The 19244-nt window shown below is 44.0% G+C and overlaps 2 protein-coding genes across 2 annotated transcripts; one reads left to right on the top strand and one right to left on the bottom strand.

Annotated features, from left to right (window-relative positions):
- Positions 1-2703: 2703 nt before the first annotated feature.
- nop53 (NOP53 ribosome biogenesis factor) lies at positions 2704-9221 on the bottom strand. Its single transcript, XM_036537143.1, has 12 exons — positions 9006-9221; positions 8353-8429; positions 7717-7804; positions 6802-7004; positions 6654-6709; positions 6312-6407; positions 5738-5839; positions 5462-5629; positions 4762-4937; positions 4313-4379; positions 3769-3845; positions 2704-2863 (listed from the first exon to the last, which is right to left on the bottom strand). The coding sequence occupies exons 1-12, from the start codon at positions 9209-9211 to the stop codon at positions 2803-2805; spliced, it is 1377 nt and encodes a 458-aa protein (XP_036393036.1). The 5' UTR covers positions 9212-9221; the 3' UTR covers positions 2704-2802.
- An 823-nt stretch (positions 9222-10044) lies between these two features.
- On the top strand, positions 10045-18927 carry LOC118782965 (histone H3-like centromeric protein CSE4). The gene is made up of 7 exons (XM_036536605.1): positions 10045-10132; positions 11165-11308; positions 11576-11729; positions 12294-12416; positions 17097-17233; positions 17501-17654; positions 18153-18927. Exons 2-7 carry the CDS (start codon positions 11181-11183, stop codon positions 18279-18281), a joined length of 825 nt encoding a protein of 274 aa, XP_036392498.1. The 5' UTR covers positions 10045-10132; positions 11165-11180; the 3' UTR covers positions 18282-18927.
- The last annotated feature ends 317 nt before the right edge of the window (positions 18928-19244 follow it).

Below are 19244 nucleotides of genomic sequence, written 5' to 3'. Positions count from 1 at the left end.
CACACGCGTGCACACACACACACACACGCACACACACATTCAAATGCACGCACATTCACACGCACACACACACGCACACGCATGCACACACACACACAAACACACACACACACACAGACACGCATGCACACACACACACACACACACGCACACGCATGCACACACACACACACACACATTCACACGCACACACACGCACACGCATGCACACACACACACACACACACACACACACACAGACGCGCATGCACACACACGCACAGACGCGCATGCACACACACACACACACACACACACACACACACACACGCACACACACACACCCACAGGGCTGAGACTGCAGTGGAAGGGCTTCTGAGCGCGTTCATTTGATTACAAACCTATTTCCTCATTACTGTTGGTAATTGCGTGCTATTGCTTGCCTCATCATGATCTGGAAAGGTCTGATGATGAAGAAATGGCCAGTGGCTCAGCTTTCTTTATTTAACAATGAAGCACCTTCCCTCAGCATTGCTCTGGGCATTTCAAATAAGTAGTATTCATACATTCCAGGTCGTAACCAATAAGAAGTGCTAGTGGTCATTGAGTGAGGTTGTTGGAAAATTCTTGGTCTTGTGGGTATTGAACATTTGGTCTTTTCCTTTGATGAGAATACCCTCTTCACCCACCGACATGAGTTTTCTGTAGGGAAGCCGAAACAAAATCACAATTCAGGCTGATTTTCACAACTTAGCTGCTTGGTAGCCACCCTTTATCAGAATGCCTCACCCAGGATTTGACCCTGCATCTTTCTGACGTAAACCTTCACAATGCCACACCATGCTGCTGCCTGCAGAATCCATGGAACCAGGACAGCTATTTAAAGGAGCCAGTCTCGCTGTACAGTAATTGAGAGGGCATGAACCCTTCGTGGGGTGGGGAGGTGGGGGTGTGCTCCATAATCGGTTCGCCCAGGGTGCCATTGTACAGGCTCGATGTGGTCGATTCTGCTCTCAGGTGGACGGCAACACAAGGTGGCCGGGATTAGTGAGTGCCTGGAATTATCCTGCTGGGGGCTGCCGAGGGTCAGAGCTGGCCAGCGCGCCATTCTGTAGTTAAGATTACATTTCTCCACCGATTAAGTGATAATGAGATTTGTCAGTGCACGGTGACCAGGAGACACACGTCACCTTCAAACAGACAGGGGTAATTAAAGACCTGCCTAATGGGGTGGAATCAGACAATAGACCCCCCCGAGAGGTGGACAGAGCTGCAGAGTCTGTGAGACTGAGCGCCGGCATTAAGGTGGCTGGGGGGATTTGCAGGCTGTGCTGTTGCTGCTTTTCCTGCACTGACCCGTGGGGCACCTCTTCCTTTGTTTTGACCCACAGTCCTCTGCGTGCTGGGACCCCGACCGCTTCCTAAGCCCGAGGGCAGCGGCACAAGGACACCGTCCCCGACAGAACGGCAGGGCTGTCCTGAGAGGCGAGGTCGTCAGAGGTCGCGTCCCACGCTGCAGCGTAAATCTGAGGATTGTCCGGCCTTATGAAACCGCCTCCTGGTAATCGAGGCTTGATCTGATGGGTGATTCGGGGCCAGGCAGCGATCCCCATGAGACCGCGAGATGACTGTGAGAGGCCCTCTTCAAATGGTTGGACCAGCCACCCAAATAAGAAACTATATGAAACTATAACTTAACTATTGACTTGTGCTTTATAAGGCTCACAGTCATCAGCAGCTTTTGTTCCAATAGGGAGGGAAATATATATTTCTCAGAGGCACTTAGAGGCATATTTTGGAGAAAAAGATCCATAAATACATCATATGCATACATTCATACCAAAAACTGAGAATGTACAGAAATAATTGCATTCATTTTGGTGTCTAGTATTACGGCTTTCTTTTTTCCATTTTAAACCAACATAAAATGTGAAGGTCTTCAGAGCCGAACTGCGACTGCCAAGGTAATAATTTAACACATGCTAAACGTTAGTTTCAATCATGCTTTTCTGTGGAGTCGTTCCCAGTTTCACCCATTTATATGCAAATCACAGGTGTCACGTGACATAAATTGACAGTTCAGCTCGAGCTGTCAAAACAACACATGAACGTGAAAACAATTATAGCGTGGTCTAAATGTAACAACTTTGCCGTCAGTTCCACCAGCAGAGCTAATCTACCGCCTTTTGTGTCAGGGGTAAGGCATTATTTATGCAAACGTTTCATAAATATGCATCGCATTGTTGCCTCATCTGCATATACGCACCCTTTAGAAGCATCACAGACATCTGGTTGGATGCAAGGGTCAAACTGGTAATAACGCCAGGTTAGCGTTACAGTGAAGGTGTTTTCCAATGACATGCGTGTGCACTGGTGGTCAGTGAAGGCAAGCGATGTAGCATGGAAGCAGACTCTCCCATCCAAACCATGGTAACTCAATGGAGGATGGTCATCCCCCAACATTCTAATTCAGGGGAAGTAGACATTAATGAAGAGTATTCATTTCATGAAGACCTCACAACAAAAAGAAACCGGAAATCTCATCTCTTCATTCGCTGACAGAGAGACGTTCTCGTGCAGTGATGTCACACCACGATGGCCATTCTCACTACGGCTCTTCCGGCAACCAGCAAATGAACAGCCTTTCAAGTTTTGACATCGAACACTGTTTTGTTATCACCTTTGGCAAAGAAAGAGGCAGAAATGTTGTTTCAAATACAGTTTTATTGCAAACGGATGGATTAATGTGGTAGTGAGATTTCACGAGACGGATGGGGGTGCGGGGTATGTTCCACAGCTGGCCTGCAGGGGGAGCCTGTGTCCTCAAGCGATCGCCTTGAAGGCTCTCTTCTCCACGTACTTCAGCTTGTGTCTCCTCTTGAACCTTCGGGATGGAGGAGGAGAGGCAGGGCACATGACCACGGAGAACTCGCAGCAATTCACACAGACACACAGGCCGGATTCCTCTAATCCTACGTCATGACAGCGTTACGTTTAAAAGGGGCGGGTTGAGGAGTCACAACCGACTCCATGGCGCAAGTCCATTTGATCCACAGTATCCCACATATCAAACCCAAGTGAAACTGCCATTCCATAACCGTTCCATAACGCCAAGCGTGACACGTGCCACAGAGCACCACTAATGAGGCGGGCCGAAAGCAGCGGGAGATCGTCGTGCCAATTCTGCCACACGTCTACTGGCACAAATGTACGCGGTACCGATGCAATTACCGCTGCAGCTGTTCCATCTCATTCACGTAATTGATGCGGTGCTTCCGACCCCACTGCATGACGCGACTCGCATTCAAGACACTGCTAGCCAATTAGCAAAGCTGCACTCCACGCCTACGAGCCCACGAGTCACCGCAGGAGTATTTGCCTACGTGTCTCACGACGAATCTCCCCAGTTATGCACATGTATGCAGTTAATAATAGCACCAAAAATAATCTGCGGTTAATTATACCAAGAAAAATGCAGAATGCCTGTGAAGACATGACCACTACAATTGATGTGTACGCGTAAGTGGTTCTGCAGATACACGCGCATAGAACTAATTAAAATTCGAATCTAGCTGCGCCTAATTTCTAAAGTGGAGTGCAGGTGTGTGTGACTGTGAGCTACTTGGATGCTGAAAAATGTTGCCCCATTCAGACCTGAGCATTTTCACATAATGGTTGAGGTTAAGTTTAGAGTTGAATAAACTGATCCTGGATCAGATACTGGAGAACAGAAAATGTATATTGTATATTACAGAACTTGGGGGGGGGGGGGGGGGGGGGGGGGCTTACTTGGCTCTTTCTCTGGGCTCTATCAAGTTCCTCTTCTGCAAGCTCTTGAAACGGTCCTTGAGGATGCTGCCCTCTGGCTGCAAGATAAAGAATTACACACGATATAATGATCAAAGGGGTTCCACTCATTAAAATTACTTTCAACCACCAGACTAAACCCAGGCAACACAAGAGAGCAATAGCAATGGTTGGTTGTGGGTTTAAATGCAGAAGTGGCCTTTGGAGAAGAGGTGAAGGAAAGATGTCACAATTGTTCTGTCCTCACTCAGACAGTGTACAAGTAGGTGAGAGAAAAAGACACTAGTGGTGTGTGAAACTAAACTGTCTACTAAATGAGTGTCAGAGTGAGTAATTTGTCTATGTTGTGCAGGTGCACTCTTATAGTATTTAACTGTTAATACAGATAGCGTATGTTGCCTGGTTATCATTCGTACCCTCAGCAGGTAACAGCGTTTGTGTAATGATGTGCAGTCATGCTGAGAGAATGGGAGGCCACAGCAGGGAAGTGTTCTTGACTCAGTGAGGCGAAGGCACAGGGACTGACCTTGAGCGTGCGCAGGGAGCTCGGGATCTCATCACTCAGCTGCACCTCCAGATCCGGAGCCTGGAACCTGACACACACACACACACACACACACACACACACACACACACACACACACACACACACACACACACACACACACACACACACACACACACGGGAGAGCACAGGTCATACACACACATACATAAAAGCACTGGTTTAATAAAAACACACACATACTGCACTGGCCAGACAGACCAAACCACTTCAAGACAGGTCTCTCACACAGAGGTCACAGGCAAGTAGATGAGACACACTAATTAATGTAAGTACACAGATCACACAGCAGGTCAATGTGGTGTGAGAGCCTCCATCACTGAGCTGAGTGTTAATATACTGTTCAGCACACGCACAGACAGAGGCAGGGAGACAGCCAGGCCGCAGTGTAGTAAGACAGCTGTACTGACTTGAGTTTGCCGAGCCGGCGGGGCAGGGACTTCTGTGCCTCCTGGCGGGCCCGGCGCAGGGCCTGTCTCTGTTTGGTGCGCAGATCCTTGCTTTTGAGATCCGCCTTGATGGAGCGCAGCTGGAAGAGCTGCTGCCGCCTGCCCTTCAACTCCCGCTCCGCCTGCTTCTGCTGGTCCTGCAGGGTGACAGAGGGGCGGCAAGGGGGTCACAGGCGCACACGCGTGCACACGTACGCACACAAGCTGAAGCATACACGTGTGCACGACACACGCATTACTGACTGAAATACATCTGCATAGCAGTGACCATGCACACACATGGCCTTTGTAAGTTCAGGCGAATCAAACTGATTCTTTATGACATGCCTTGATGTGAGGCATCCCTTCATTTTAAGCCAGCTTTATTCAGCGAGAATGTTACCACAATAAGAATCAACTGAGATTTAAAAGAAAAAAAATCAATCTGTTTCCACGTGTTTGAATGAGATTAACCAGAATAAACCAATGTGAACCAGTGTGGACTGTGATGACACTGAAAGAGTGAATGGTGAAGAAATAAAAAGATTTTTTTTATTTTGGTCCAGATATTGGGAGCTGATGAATTCCCAAATCACTGTAGGTAAGTGGGAGAGCACCTGCAGTGTGGAGAACAATGGCAGTAGATCACAGACTGCTGCCACCTCTGTCTGTGGTTTTATACCTTTTCTTTCTCTGCCTTCTCCCTCTTCCTTTGTTTCTCAGTCTTCTTCTCCTGAGTGGCGCTCTGGCTGGGTTGTGTGTCCTCTGTTGGACCCTCCCCTTCCTCCCCAGGCTCCTCCTCTTCCTCTTCTTCCAGCAGCCCTTCCACCTGCTCTTGGAACACTGTCTCCTGGAATGTGCAGAGAGAAGCGCTAGTGGAGGGTTCCGGTTAGGCGGGGCGGTTTCCGGTTATTCGTGAGGGAATTTCTCCCGGGGAGAGGTGGGGTCCGTGCCGTACCTCTGTGGCGGTGTCCTCCCGATTCACGGCCAGCTGGCGCTCCACCTTTAGCTCCTCTTTCTGCTTCTTCACCTCCACCTCATGGGCCTCAAGCAGCAGGGCCTGTATGCGCGCACACACACACACACACACACACACACACACACAAAACAATTAGCCATTTTGGACATGGCCATGAGGCTTCATTTTGTGGTCCCAGGCCCACACTATTTGATTTTTTCTTCCAGCACAGAGCGATGCCACTGTGTTACTAATCTATGTCCTCTGAACAGTGCAATGGTGCTGGGTTACCGCGTGTATATCACATACTACATAATGACATTGATAACATGTCCACTGCATCATTACATTGTTTCTTTGTGATGAAAAAGTGTTTTTATGTGAGGAACAAAATACAGAATTGAAATAATGGGTTATCAGTGTGGTTTTGTGCTCATAGATTTCCCCATTCTGGTCAACCTCTTAAGCATACCTCCAGCGAAGAGTGAGGGTCTATGGCACAATCAACAAAAAGCACATGGCCCAGGTTTACTGCATGTAAATGTGCATAGGTAACCAGGTGGCTGGGCTGTACCTGGTGGGAGAAGAATTCTGGGTTGTAGGAGCCGCCTGGTGCAATAACTTCCACTGCCGGTAAAGCAGAGGGTTTCTCATTCAGCTTCTCTGGTCTCTGAAACAGAGGGGGAAGGCATTACACAGCAGCACACCTTCATACTGACACTGTGCAAAACAAACAAAAAAAATCTAAAATGAAAGCGGGGCTGTAATATTCCGTAGGACAAAAGCCGACAGTCAGGCGTGTACTGTGCAGTACTCTTAAATGGCAAAGCCACCACATTTAGCAGGGCAATGAAACATTTAACCTTCAAGCACTCAATCATAAATGTAAATTCAATATTCCCCCCCCTCCCCTTACCTTCACTAGTTTCTTCTTGGTCTGTTCCAGGTACCAGGGGTCTCCATTCATTTTACCTTTTAAGGAGATACCAAGACATGCCACAGGGGTGAATAACATGGCACTTTTAACGTTTAGTAAATCTTCCCTTGTTTCAATCTCTACTTACTTTCCGCACCCCACAGGTCGTAGTATGGTCTGTCTGGGTGATTATTGGCTAGGGTCTGCACAGGAACCTCTGTCTCTGCCACTGCTTTCCTCCTCTGAAGTAGCTTCTGTCTCCGTGGCAACACCCCCTTGGCTGCTAGCTGCTCAGCCTTCTGGGCAATTCGCCTTAGTTTCTTTGCATTAGGCTGCTGGTGAGCCAGAACACTGGAGAAAGCAGGCAGGGGAGAAGAAGTTTACAACTGAAGTCTAGTCTCTAAACCAATACTTACACCCTCTGAGCATATAAACACACTAAACAAAATGTAAAAATTCCAGATCACTGCGTAAAAACCGTAATTGGTTTGAATATTATCATTTCAATCAAGAGATTAAAAATAGCATATAAACAAGAAACTTTTCAGGAAAAAGTAAAGGTCCACAGATTTACATTTGAATGATCACAGCACACGATCAACACCAGTACTGTGGAACATCTACAAAGACAAACTTTTTTAAATATATATATAAATAAAATCACTACATTTTGTCAAAATCACCCACAGGGGCTAAAGGGGATGTCATGGGAAAGGGGTACGTGATGCAGTGCCCTCAGTTCCTGGGCACCGTCCACTTGACAGCACCCAGGGTTCCTTGTGTGTCTTCACATTCCCATGGGAATACTGGGAGCGCAAGGATGAGATCATCACTGGGCATCATAATGGAGAGCTAAAACAGTGACTGAGACACATGCTAACAGACTGTCTCTCACCGATTCACCCAATGACTCAGGAAACATATTCACTTCTTACAGAGTGACATAACTGCAGTGTGATTCCTCCTGAACTGGAACACTGATCTGGGATCAGCAATAGGGGATGTGCCACAGACTCTATCAGTGAGATCAGTCAGGGAAGTCAGATTTGGATCGTAGGCTCACTTTTTGGGTGGAGGGACGAGGGAGTCGTGCTGCAGGATCAGGTCTATCCTCAGCGGCCGGGACGCTTTGCCCTTCTTCTGCACTCCATCTGTGTGCAGACAAGTGGCTGTCAACATCCACAACCATTACAAGCTGTAAGGGTGATCACTCCATATCCACAACTGTTACAGCTGGTAACAGTAACTGCTCAATCTACAACCAGTGCTGAGATGTGTGTTATGAACCGTGGCTGATGGTGGTAGTGGGTAAGGCAGCGAGTCTGTTACAAAATGCTGCCGGTTCCATAACATTACTGCTGTGATACCCCTGAACAAAATATCTGATCTTAATAGCAGTAGTGAAAGTCCGCCTACATAAATGGATGATGCGTGTAAAAAAAAAAAAAAAAAAGTGAGCTACGTAAATCACTAAGCTAAGTAAATAATCAACCCAATGTAATAAAATCTGAACTTTAAAAGAAGTGGAGGGGGGACGACACTGATACTGTTGCTCATTTAACTTGAACACTTCTGTTCTTTTGTGCTGGAAGTTGCTCTGGATTAAGACTGTCTGCGAAAGGAATGTACTGTAATGTAATGAAAGAGACCAACAAGATAATTTCAGAGATTAAAAAAAAAGAATAAGGGTAGCAAGCACCTTTTTGGATGTTTTTGGCCTCTTCCCCAGTGTCCACAAAAAACAGGGTTTCATCTGGTTTATCTGATATCAGACCCCTGCAACACATATATGCAACCTTTTAACTTACAGCGCATGAAATGAAGAAAGAAAAAAAAGATCACAATGGGATAATTACACAAATCCTAATACTACAAGTAACAAACACCTCTATTTTTGGGACAAACCTGTGCATGGACCTAAAAACTCTTTTCTGCACCACATAATGAGCCCCCTTCCGCAAACTGTCTGATTGACTGGACTTTTAAAGCTGCACGCTTATTGTTGTAACATACTTTTTGTACGTCACACTTTGCTGCACTTTTAACTTCACTTATTTTGTATTTTGTACTCTAGTCCACTGATTGCCAATCCTGCTCCTGGGGGCCCCTGCTCCGCACGTTTGCCATCTTTCCACCTACAACTCTTTTTTTTTAACGTCTACACAAACTGGACTCTCACGTGTTAGCTACCGCTAGCTAAAACACTAAGTATCTACGGGGGCAAACAGCTCCCCGGCTAGCTTGTTAGCTAGCTACCTGTTGTTATCGGCATGTGAGACAGAGGCTGGACAAAAATGTCTAAGAATGTCAAGACATCTAGACTCGCTAGCAATCCAGTAGCTAAAAGCTCACCCTGTAGCTCTTTCTTGTAGTCTCACGTCGTCCAGGAAATCCTCAACGTCCTGTATGTCACTGTGTTTATTCCAATTCTTCTTCTTATTCTTGTTGACACGCTTTCTCCGACCGGGGTTCGGTACACCGTCATCAAGACTTGTGTTAAGATTTAAAAATCCAGGCTGTGCGGCCGCCACGAGTTTGTTCCTCCTGGCCGCCGCCATAGTGGATGTGAAAGGGATGCCACAACAAAATGACGTCAGTTGTACCTACCTTTGCGCACTTCTTGGCAGAGGCTTTGTGAATACATTGTTATCCCTGATGCCACCTAGTGGGCCGGAGGCTGAAAAATTCAGTTGCGCATACGCATATATATAAACAGCCAAGTCAAATTAGATCATTTGAAAGGCTAACTGAATATTACATAAATGAAAGAAACTAAGTTGAACTGCACAAAACCGCAAAAACTTCTCAGAACACTGTGTGGAATATATAGAATCAGAAAGCAATCTTCATGTAATTTTTTTTTCCGAGGGAGAAACTACATGTAGTATTATTATTCGTATTAACATTTATTTCCCCAAAGTCATACGATTCTCAGTGGGCAAGTGGTTGTAATATATATATATATATACGAAATGGCTGTCGTTATCAGAATTGTTGGAGGTATGTGAAATAGGGAGATTTGGTAGGGGTATGAATAGACTAGTGCCATAAGAAAACATTTGATATATAACATGTATAGCCTATTGATTTCGGCATGATTAAAAAACTAGGTTTCACCCCCTCTGACCTCAGTTTAACTGATCTGTGCAAGGAATGGAAGCAAGGCTTACAAAACATTCACTCCCACAGAAAATAACCATAATTTTCCTTCACTTTTATGAATGCATAGAGTGGATGCGGTTGTATATTTCACATAGTAAATGCAGAGAAAGCTGTGCAAAATTAAGATCAGACCAGGTTAAGAAGAATAAAAATGGAGTCTATTATGAACTCAGGTGCATTATGGGAAAAGAGTGCCTGACACGGCGGCCATTTTCCCGCTGGACGATCGGTTCCCATTGTGTGAACGACAGTAAAATACTGACACGGCCAGAATAGCCAAACATTTATTTCATCATCTATAATCGCTCTTTTTGCAGGTAAGTATCCATAAATAACACACCTTTGTGTTCAATATACTTTGCTTAACATTTATCAAAAGTTTGATATATATTTTATGCTAATGTACGGCTGAAATTTACTATATTTTCATTGCTAGAGAAACACAAAAACGCGACTGCCGAAAACGCTAGAGAAAACACTCTGAGGACTTCTAAGGAGAAGCGAAAATCGGTTCCGTTTTGTTGGGTGACTTTCGCTTCGGATAAACGCAGGTGTTGAACGCAGATCGCCGCCTTGGATGTTTTATTTGTGCTCCACAGGGTGTTTAGTCTTTATTGAGCCCATCCACGTGTGTGTTAAGGCAGCGTTTGTTATATTATTTTTCTAATCTTTTAAGTCTCGCCCGCTATCGGTCGCATTACACTGGTCTCACCCTAGCTGCGTTTCGTATAGCAGCCATCGTTTGCTCTGTAGTGGAGGCGGGCTTAACGGAAGCTATGCCCGCCCCTTTTGTTTTAATATTCATATCTGATTGGGGGAGGTAGATGTGGAAAATATGCCATTTGATTGGTTACATAGCTATTGTAAGGGCAGGTTTTCGTCGTTTTTTGAATTTGATTGATGATTTGGCCACGAGTCGGATTGTTTTGGAAAGCACAGGCCTTTTCTCTACCTTGAGTATTTGACGTGGATTGACTAATGTTTTTCTGTTGGGAGTGCTTAGATCCGAGTTTTTTTTTTTATTGCACTGATCAATTCAGACCTATCACATGAGACAAAAAGTGTAACCCAGCAAGTACTTCATGTGTTACTGGATATGTTGTACGGATATATGTCCCTGGATATGTTGTCTCCACATTCTACTGTAATACATGGAGTTGGAATTACAGGCAGATGAACTGAAGCTGAATCAGCCCTCAAAGTTGTATTATAATAGGTAATTAATGTAAAACGACAGATGAGGCATTATATATATATATATATATATATATATAAAAAACACTAGCACATGGCAAAACTTGTAGTGGTGCATTTTCCTCAATGTCTTTTTGTCTCTGTCTTCCTCCCAGGTGATCTTCAGCTGCCATGGCTCGTACCAAGCAGACCGCTCGTAAGTCAACTGGAGGCAAAGCTCCGAGGAAGCAGCTGGCCACTAAAGCTGCCCGCAAGAGTGCCCCCTCTACTGGTGGGGTGAAGAAGCCCCATCGCTACAGGTGAGGGACAGGACACAGGCTCACGCTCAAAGACATACAGACTTGCAGGACTCTCAGAGAGAATAACCATGATTGTGTACAGTCAGTGCTGATCCAATATGAGTTAATTATTAACAGTAGTTCCAGTTTATATCCAGGGATCATCTCATGATCTGGGTGCTTTGACCTGATCAGAGCTGATGGTATAACTGAATGGGATAGGACAAGGGGAATTAACACGTGGTGTAAACACTGGGTTTGCCTTTCCTTTCTGTGTGTGTCATGCAGGCCCGGCACTGTGGCCCTGCGTGAGATCCGTCGGTACCAGAAATCCACTGAGCTGCTGATCCGCAAGCTGCCCTTCCAGCGGCTGGTGAGGGAGATCGCCCAGGACTTCAAGACCGACCTGCGTTTCCAGAGTGCCGCCATTGGTGCCCTGCAGGTCAGTGTATTGCCTGTCCACACTGCAGACTGAGCCCCCTGCAGTTGTAGGTAGTGTGACAATTTTTGACTGGATCATCCCCTAAACCTTGTGACAGCACTATATCGGATCAGATCCTTTGGAATGCAAAGTCATGGCTGTCATCAGACATTTATTGAACTCACTATTAATAGTGCAGTGGTGAAAAAGACACTATTGTATCATCCAATCTTCTGCAATGACATATTAAAGTAATATTAGATTTATCATTATCTTGGCAGACTTGCTTTGTGTATTGTGGTGTGCTCCACATAGATTTTTGAATGATCAAAATAAGGGACCAACACTAGAGACAACATTCATTTCGACTCTGCATCTGTGGCCTTGAACTGATGCCAGAACTCCAGTGTTAGATTACATCTGACTCTCATACATTCAGAGATTTTGGGATATTGAGAGTGCTGGCAATTGTATAGTTTCCTCAGTGTTGCCGAGATGCTCTAGCTGTATGGTAATTACAGCATCCTAGAAACAATACAGCTAAGAGTGTTAGTGTGGGACTCACTCATATGTTTTTGTCTGCAGGAGGCCAGTGAGGCATACCTGGTGGGCCTGTTTGAGGACACCAACCTGTGCGCCATCCACGCCAAGCGTGTCACCATCATGCCCAAAGACATCCAGCTGGCTCGCCGTATCCGCGGGGAGCGTGCTTAGACACCTCCTCCTCGGCCCATTCCCTCTCCTCACCATGCCAGTCCATCTTCCCCTCCCTTCCTTAACCTTCCTTTCCCCGTACCCCTTCTTTTGTTGGTAGTGTGTAGAGTAACAATGAATATGGCGAGAATTAAGTGTGTAGTCCTGTCTTTCTTAGTGCTGTTGGCAGCAGACTTTTAGGGTACCTTTTTGTGCATGTACCAGCTTGGTGCTGATCAGATGCACAGACACACAGAAGCATCAAACCAGCTGATCCCAAGCTTGAACTGCTTGTCTACCTATCAGTCTTTGTGTGTTGAGGGAGTTGGTGAGGCCAACTCTTATAAAGAAGAGGTGAGGAGAGTGGGGCAGTGTAACAGACTCTTAGACAGGTGGGTGGAGTGACAGACGGGTTTATGGGACAGGAGGGCGGCGGTCAGGGCTGGTCTGTTGAGGATGCGACAGCTTCCTCAGCAGGGTGCTAGAAGAACTGCCCTGACTGGCCCTTCTTGCCCCAGAATACCTGAGAGAGGAGGTGATAAGTCAGGCATATCACATTGTTGGGGGGTGGGTTGGTGGTCTTGCTGTGTGTGGGTGCATGCACTGATCAGCACAGCAAATTGTATTCAACTTCAAGTATCTTTTGGTTGAGAAAATGTTTGTTATAATATTGATGATTAATTTTATTGTTATTATGGTGTTTTTTTATTTTTTAAATGCATACATATGTCTGTTTCATAGCTGCAGCAAGAATTTTAAGAAGCATATTTTTTACAATTACCAGTGACAATGCAGAAAAATGTTTTTACTGAAAACAACCAGAAAATAATTTTCAAACTTCAGTTTCTCCTCTACACTGTCGACCAGACGGGGACACTATATATTGGCTCCATGTTTTATTGCCTGTGACCCATCAGTACTCCCCTTGTCCTTTTCCCCCCTCTCATTCCCTTGTTTTCATTTGAAATTGGCTTTAAAGAGCATATTGTAAATGTGTTGCCAAAGCATTTTAAGACATGGGACAAGATTATGTAGCAAAAGTATATCCTTGCATCATCACTCATGTAATCCCCATTCCCTTTGTTTTTTCACCTGTTTGCTGTTCCCATCCTGTTCTACTTTCTAAGTCCTGTCATTATAGATTTTCTTCCTGTTTCTCAGGTTGGTGTGACACGCTTATAACTTATCATTATTCTTTCTTATTTTGATTGAGAAATGTTCAAATGTTTAAATAAGCAGATCTTTGTAATTTCCAGATTTCTCATATAATATGGTAATAAATAGATGTTACACAAAAGTTCTTGTTTTTGACATCGTTTGTGCTAGCATGTTTGCACAGTATTACCTCAAACAGTGTTGAAGTGAAATATCAGCACACATTCCAGGCAGCCAGAGGATTAGAACCATGGTCTAAGATGGTCTTTCTAAGATGTAGACTTAGAAATACATGAATTCTTGCATCATTTGTGACCTTGCGAATATTTTCATAATTTCTTGGATGTGTAACTCATAGGCCTCAGCTCTGCTTTTTACTGTAATGAAAATAATAAATTCTTTTTATGCAGACCTTCTTAACAGATAATATTCATGGTTATTATCATGGATATGAGGCATTTGATCAGGCATCTATCGGAGCTGACTAGTTCTAATGTGATAATTATCAGAGCCCTTTGGTCAAAAACAAATGATTTAATTTGTAATTTAACAGTAGTTAAATTACTTGATAGTAATTTAAGAGTTATACTGATATTTTGTCAGTTAAACCACACCAGCTGAGGGTAAACATTCAGATTATATCTGGAATGCTTACAAAAGATTTAATATGAATGCATACATATACAAATAAAAATATGATTACTTTTTATGAGGAAAATGCATGTGAATGCAAGATGCTGTAAGATAATAGCATCCAGCTGTCCATACAGAGAGGGAATTTCAGTTGTCTCATTTCTTGCTTAAGGTCAGCAGCCCTACAGTCTCATTTGGCTCAGCACAGTTTCATGAAATGACTGTGAAGGTTAAAAATCAAACATTATGAATCAGATTAATGCTCCAGTTAAAACTGTTACTGTTTGGATCCCATAAAATGTGTAAAATGCTATCTCACATAGACAGAGAGCAGAACTACAGTGTACTGTATATTTGGCAAAAACAGAAAATCCATCATTCATGTCAGCTTTAAAATAACGATTTCATGTACAAACGAATGCACAGATAATAAAGACAATTAATGATATAGTAAATGATCCAGGTATTAAAATTATGAAAACATTTCCACTGTAGCCCTTTGACAATGGTTAAATTTGGGCTCCTCCTTCAGGTTGGCCAGCCCTGCAGATAGTGGGTTTTATCTTGGTCATCCCAGTTGGAATTATCTGATACTGTAATGTTGCATATATGACTTTAAAGCATTTTTAATTTTATTAAAACATTTACCAGTGGCTTAAGCACCAGTGGGACCTCCAAATCATCACAAAGGCCTTTGGCACAAAACACTGCAAGTCTCCAATATATTTTTAAAGTCTTTTCATAGGAGGATAACATGGGGACTAAATGTTGGAAGTCATTTTACCACATTTTGGGAAATTCAACTGCAACAAAACGAAGTGTAGCTTTTAGGTTTCAATTCACATGATAAAAATATAGACATTCCTTCAGTCTGAAAACACAGTCTTGAAAAACTACAAAATTGTGACCCTTTTGTTGTGCAATAGGGACTGTTTATACACGTGACGTTTTACAAATGTTATATAATTAAGTGCTTGCCTACTGTCATTTGCTTGCATAAATGTATTCATTGATACACGTGGTTAAACGCAGTAAAAGCAAACCGACAAGATAAACGATCTAACGTGCAAGTAACTGTCATCTCTCAGCTTTCCAATTTAGCAAAAAACGTCTCTGTATCAAGACCAGTAAAAGGCACAGGCAAAACACGCTTCTTATCTTCTTTCCCGTCTTCTCACGTAACAATAGCTAATTAGTTTAACCGCAATGGTTTAAATACGCAAAAATAGTACTCTGAATCAGATGTAAAAATGGTGGCTACTGTGAACTCCGGTGCATTGTGGGAAGAATGATTGACGTGGCCGCCATTTTCCTGCTGGACGCTTAGCTCCCATTGTGTGAACGAGACTGTAAATACTGACACGGCCAGACTAGCTAAACATTTATTGCACTCTCTAATACGACACTTTTTCACAGGTAAGTGTCCACAAATAACACGCTTTGCTTGCCAAACATTTTGTTTACACCTTTAATTAAAGTTTGGTGCTTGTTTTATTCCAGTGTATCTTGTACATTTATTTTATTTCAACGGTACAGAAAAAGCAGAACCGACTGCCGAAACGCTGGAGAAAACCCGTCTTTCTACTGTGGAGGCAGAGAAAAAATCCGTTGCAATTTGGTAGGGTAGTTTTTGCTTCGGTTAAACGCAGTAATCGTGCGCTTGATACCCGTCTTGAAGCAACTTTTTGGATTCCTCTGAGTGTCTACTTTGACCTCCGTCCAGTGATTTCGGATGTAAGCGTATAGTTTTTTATTGTTTTATAAAGTTTTAGCCCTACTGTCTTGCTCGCATATCTCAGTTCTCTATCCCGGCTGTGTTTATTACGGCGGCCATCGTCTCCTCGGTGGGGGTGGGGCCTGTAGTTGCAGGAAGGGGGGGTGGGGGTAGGGGCCGCTCCTTTGGTGGCGCTGCCTGTACTTTGGTTGGTTTGTAAGGCTAACATCTACCACTTGATAGGCTTATTTCCCATTTCAAAGCAATGTTTATGCGTCTTGCTCTTGATTGACGATCTCTCGGCGAGTTAGATTCAGATGGGCACGAATTTTGTTCTCCTCCCTCCCCGTTTTGTAGATTGGCTTGAAGCTGCGTAGGTGGTTATGTTACGAGGCTGTGTTATTTAAGGTTGCAGGGAAGTATTGTTTCTGTACAGGATGGTGGATTGCCAGAGTGCTAAAAGGCGGATTTAAATTGGTTAAGTGCAGTATTTTGCCGCAGTCGGTAATAGTGCTGAGTTTTATATCTTATGGTTTATTTTGGAACACTATCCACAAGTCATAAGTATTAGTCCATATACGCAGTATCGGTTCCCCCTGAATATTTTACTACTGTACCTACAGTACTACTGTGGTGGGAAATATTGTTGCACCGGATTCTTATTAGCAGTTTTACTCCCCTAAACACAATTCTCATTAAAATGTCTAATTTCTACACGTCTCAGTTCTTGTGTTCATGACCCACTAAATACTTTATCTAAGTATTTTATAACGTCTTTCCTCTGCATATATTTTTCATTGACTTTTTTCAGTCTGATGTTCTTGAATTTCTGCTATAACATATGGAATATATTCCAAATGTGTTATGTGTGTTATAATTTCTAGTTTATTCTAGTTTTATTGTAATTCATGCATTGTATGTAACCCTTGATCATATGTCTTCTAAACTGCTTTATTATAACAACAAAAAGGACATCAATAGTAATAATAATGATGAATTATGTATCAAATCTAAACAAATGCATTTAGTGATTTGTCGGATATTCAAGCTAAAAAAAACTGATGCAGCACAAAAATAGTTTGATGCACCAGCTTTTAATTAATATAGGTAACTGAGTTGCAGATACCAGTGTGATAGTGTTTAAGAATATGAACAATATTTGAGTAGTCATAATTCTTCCTCTCAGGTGATCTTCAGCTGCCATGGCTCGTACCAAGCAGACCGCTCGTAAGTCAACTGGAGGCAAAGCTCCGAGGAAGCAGCTGGCCACTAAAGCTGCCCGCAAGAGTGCCCCCTCTACTGGTGGGGTGAAGAAGCCCCATCGCTACAGGTGAGGGACAGGACACAGGCTCACGCTCAAAGACATACAGACTTGCGGGACTCTCAGAGAGAATAACCATGATTGTGTACAGTCAGTGCTGATCCAATATGAGTTAATTATTAACAGTAGTTCCAGTTTATATCCAGGGATCATCTCATGATCTGGGTGCTTTGACTTGATCAGAGCTGATGGTATAACTGAATGGGATAGGGCAAGGGGAATTAACACGTGGTGTAAACACTGGGTTTGTCTTTCCTTTCTGTGTGTGTCATGCAGGCCCGGCACTGTGGCCCTGCGTGAGATCCGTCGGTACCAGAAATCCACTGAGCTGCTGATCCGCAAGCTGCCCTTCCAGCGGCTGGTGAGGGAGATCGCCCAGGACTTCAAGACCGACCTGCGTTTCCAGAGTGCCGCCATTGGTGCCCTGCAGGTCAGTGTGTGAGCTCCTCTATCCACACACAGCTGCCATCACACCAACCCTGACACATCATCTGTGAAGCACACACACCTGTGGGTTTATTTTAGTTTCGAGTTCTGGATTCTGTTGAAAACTAAACCTGCAATGTGCAACAAAAAAGTATACTGTTATTTTATTTCTCTTGCTATCCTATGACAGTCTTAAATTTTGCTCTTAATTAAGTTAGTAGTTAAGTTAGTATAGTTTTGAATTATATTAAGCAGACAGTAGTCAGTTTGTCATACAGCATGTGTCATTGCAAGCTACATCTCTCTTTCTGAGGCAAAGTAATAGTGGTGATGTATGTAGACACCCAATACAGTAATGCCAATGCTCACTGTCTGTCTATCTGTGTTGTATAGTTTCCTCAGTGTTGCTGAGATGCTCTAGCTGTATGGTAATTACAGCATCCTAGAAACAATACAGCTAAGAGTGTCAGTGTGGGACTCACTCATATGTTTTTGTCTGCAGGAGGCCAGTGAGGCATACCTGGTGGGCCTGTTTGAGGACACCAACCTGTGCGCCATCCACGCCAAGCGTGTCACCATCATGCCCAAAGACATCCAGCTGGCTCGCCGTATCCGCGGGGAGCGTGCTTAGACACCTCCTCCTCGGCCCATTCCCTCTCCTCACCATGCCAGTCCATCTTCCCCTCCCTTCCTTAACCTTCCTTTCCCCGTACCCCTTCTTTTGTTGGTAGTGTGTAGAGTAACAATGAATATGGCGAGAATTAAGTGTGTAGTCCTGTCTTTCTTAGTGCTGTTGGCAGCAGACTTTTAGGGTACCTTTTTGTGCATGTACCAGCTTGGTGCTGATCAGATGCACAGACACACAGAAGCATCAAACCAGCTGATCCTGAGCTTGGCTGCCCATCTTTGTGTGTTGAGGGAGTTGATGAGGCTAGGAGGTATTCATTGAGAATGGGGCAGTGTAATAGACTGTTAGGCGGGTGGAGTGTCAGACGGGTTTATGGGACAGGAGGGCGGCGGTCAGGGCTGGTCTGTTGAGGGTGCGACAGCTTCCTCAGCAGGGTGCTAGAAGAACTGCCCTGACTGGCCCTTCTTGCCCCAGAACACCTGAGAGAGGAGGTGTCAAGTTAGGCATATCATACTGTTTTGTGGGGATTGGGGTGGTCTTGCTTTCTGTGTGTAGGTGTATGCGCTGATCAGCACAGCAAATTGTATTCAACTGCTAAGCATCTCTTGGTTGAGCAATGATTACTCTTTTTTGTTATTATGGTGTCTTTTTTTAAAAACAGAAACACGTTTGTTCTTTTATATTGTGCCGGAAAAGATTTTCATAAGAAACTGCAACAATGTGGAATAATGTTACTGAAAACAGAAAGCAGTGTCGAAACTTTTTATTGAAAACAGAAATAAGTTCTCATCTTCAAATGGAAGCTAACTAACACTGGCAACCAGAGAGGAATACTATATACCTTCCCTCATTTTATAGCCCATAACGTATCAGTACTTTTCTTGCACTCTTTCTTTTATTCTGTCTTTCTAATTCGAAATTGGCTTGAAGGGCATCACAAAAAATGTGTTGCCAAAGCGTGTTTAA

Source organism: Megalops cyprinoides, chromosome 9, assembly GCF_013368585.1.
Source record: "Megalops cyprinoides isolate fMegCyp1 chromosome 9, fMegCyp1.pri, whole genome shotgun sequence".
Lineage (NCBI taxonomy): Eukaryota > Metazoa > Chordata > Actinopteri > Elopiformes > Megalopidae > Megalops > Megalops cyprinoides.
The sequence above is the reverse complement of the archived record's forward strand: the minus strand, read 5'-3'. Positions and strand labels throughout refer to the sequence as shown.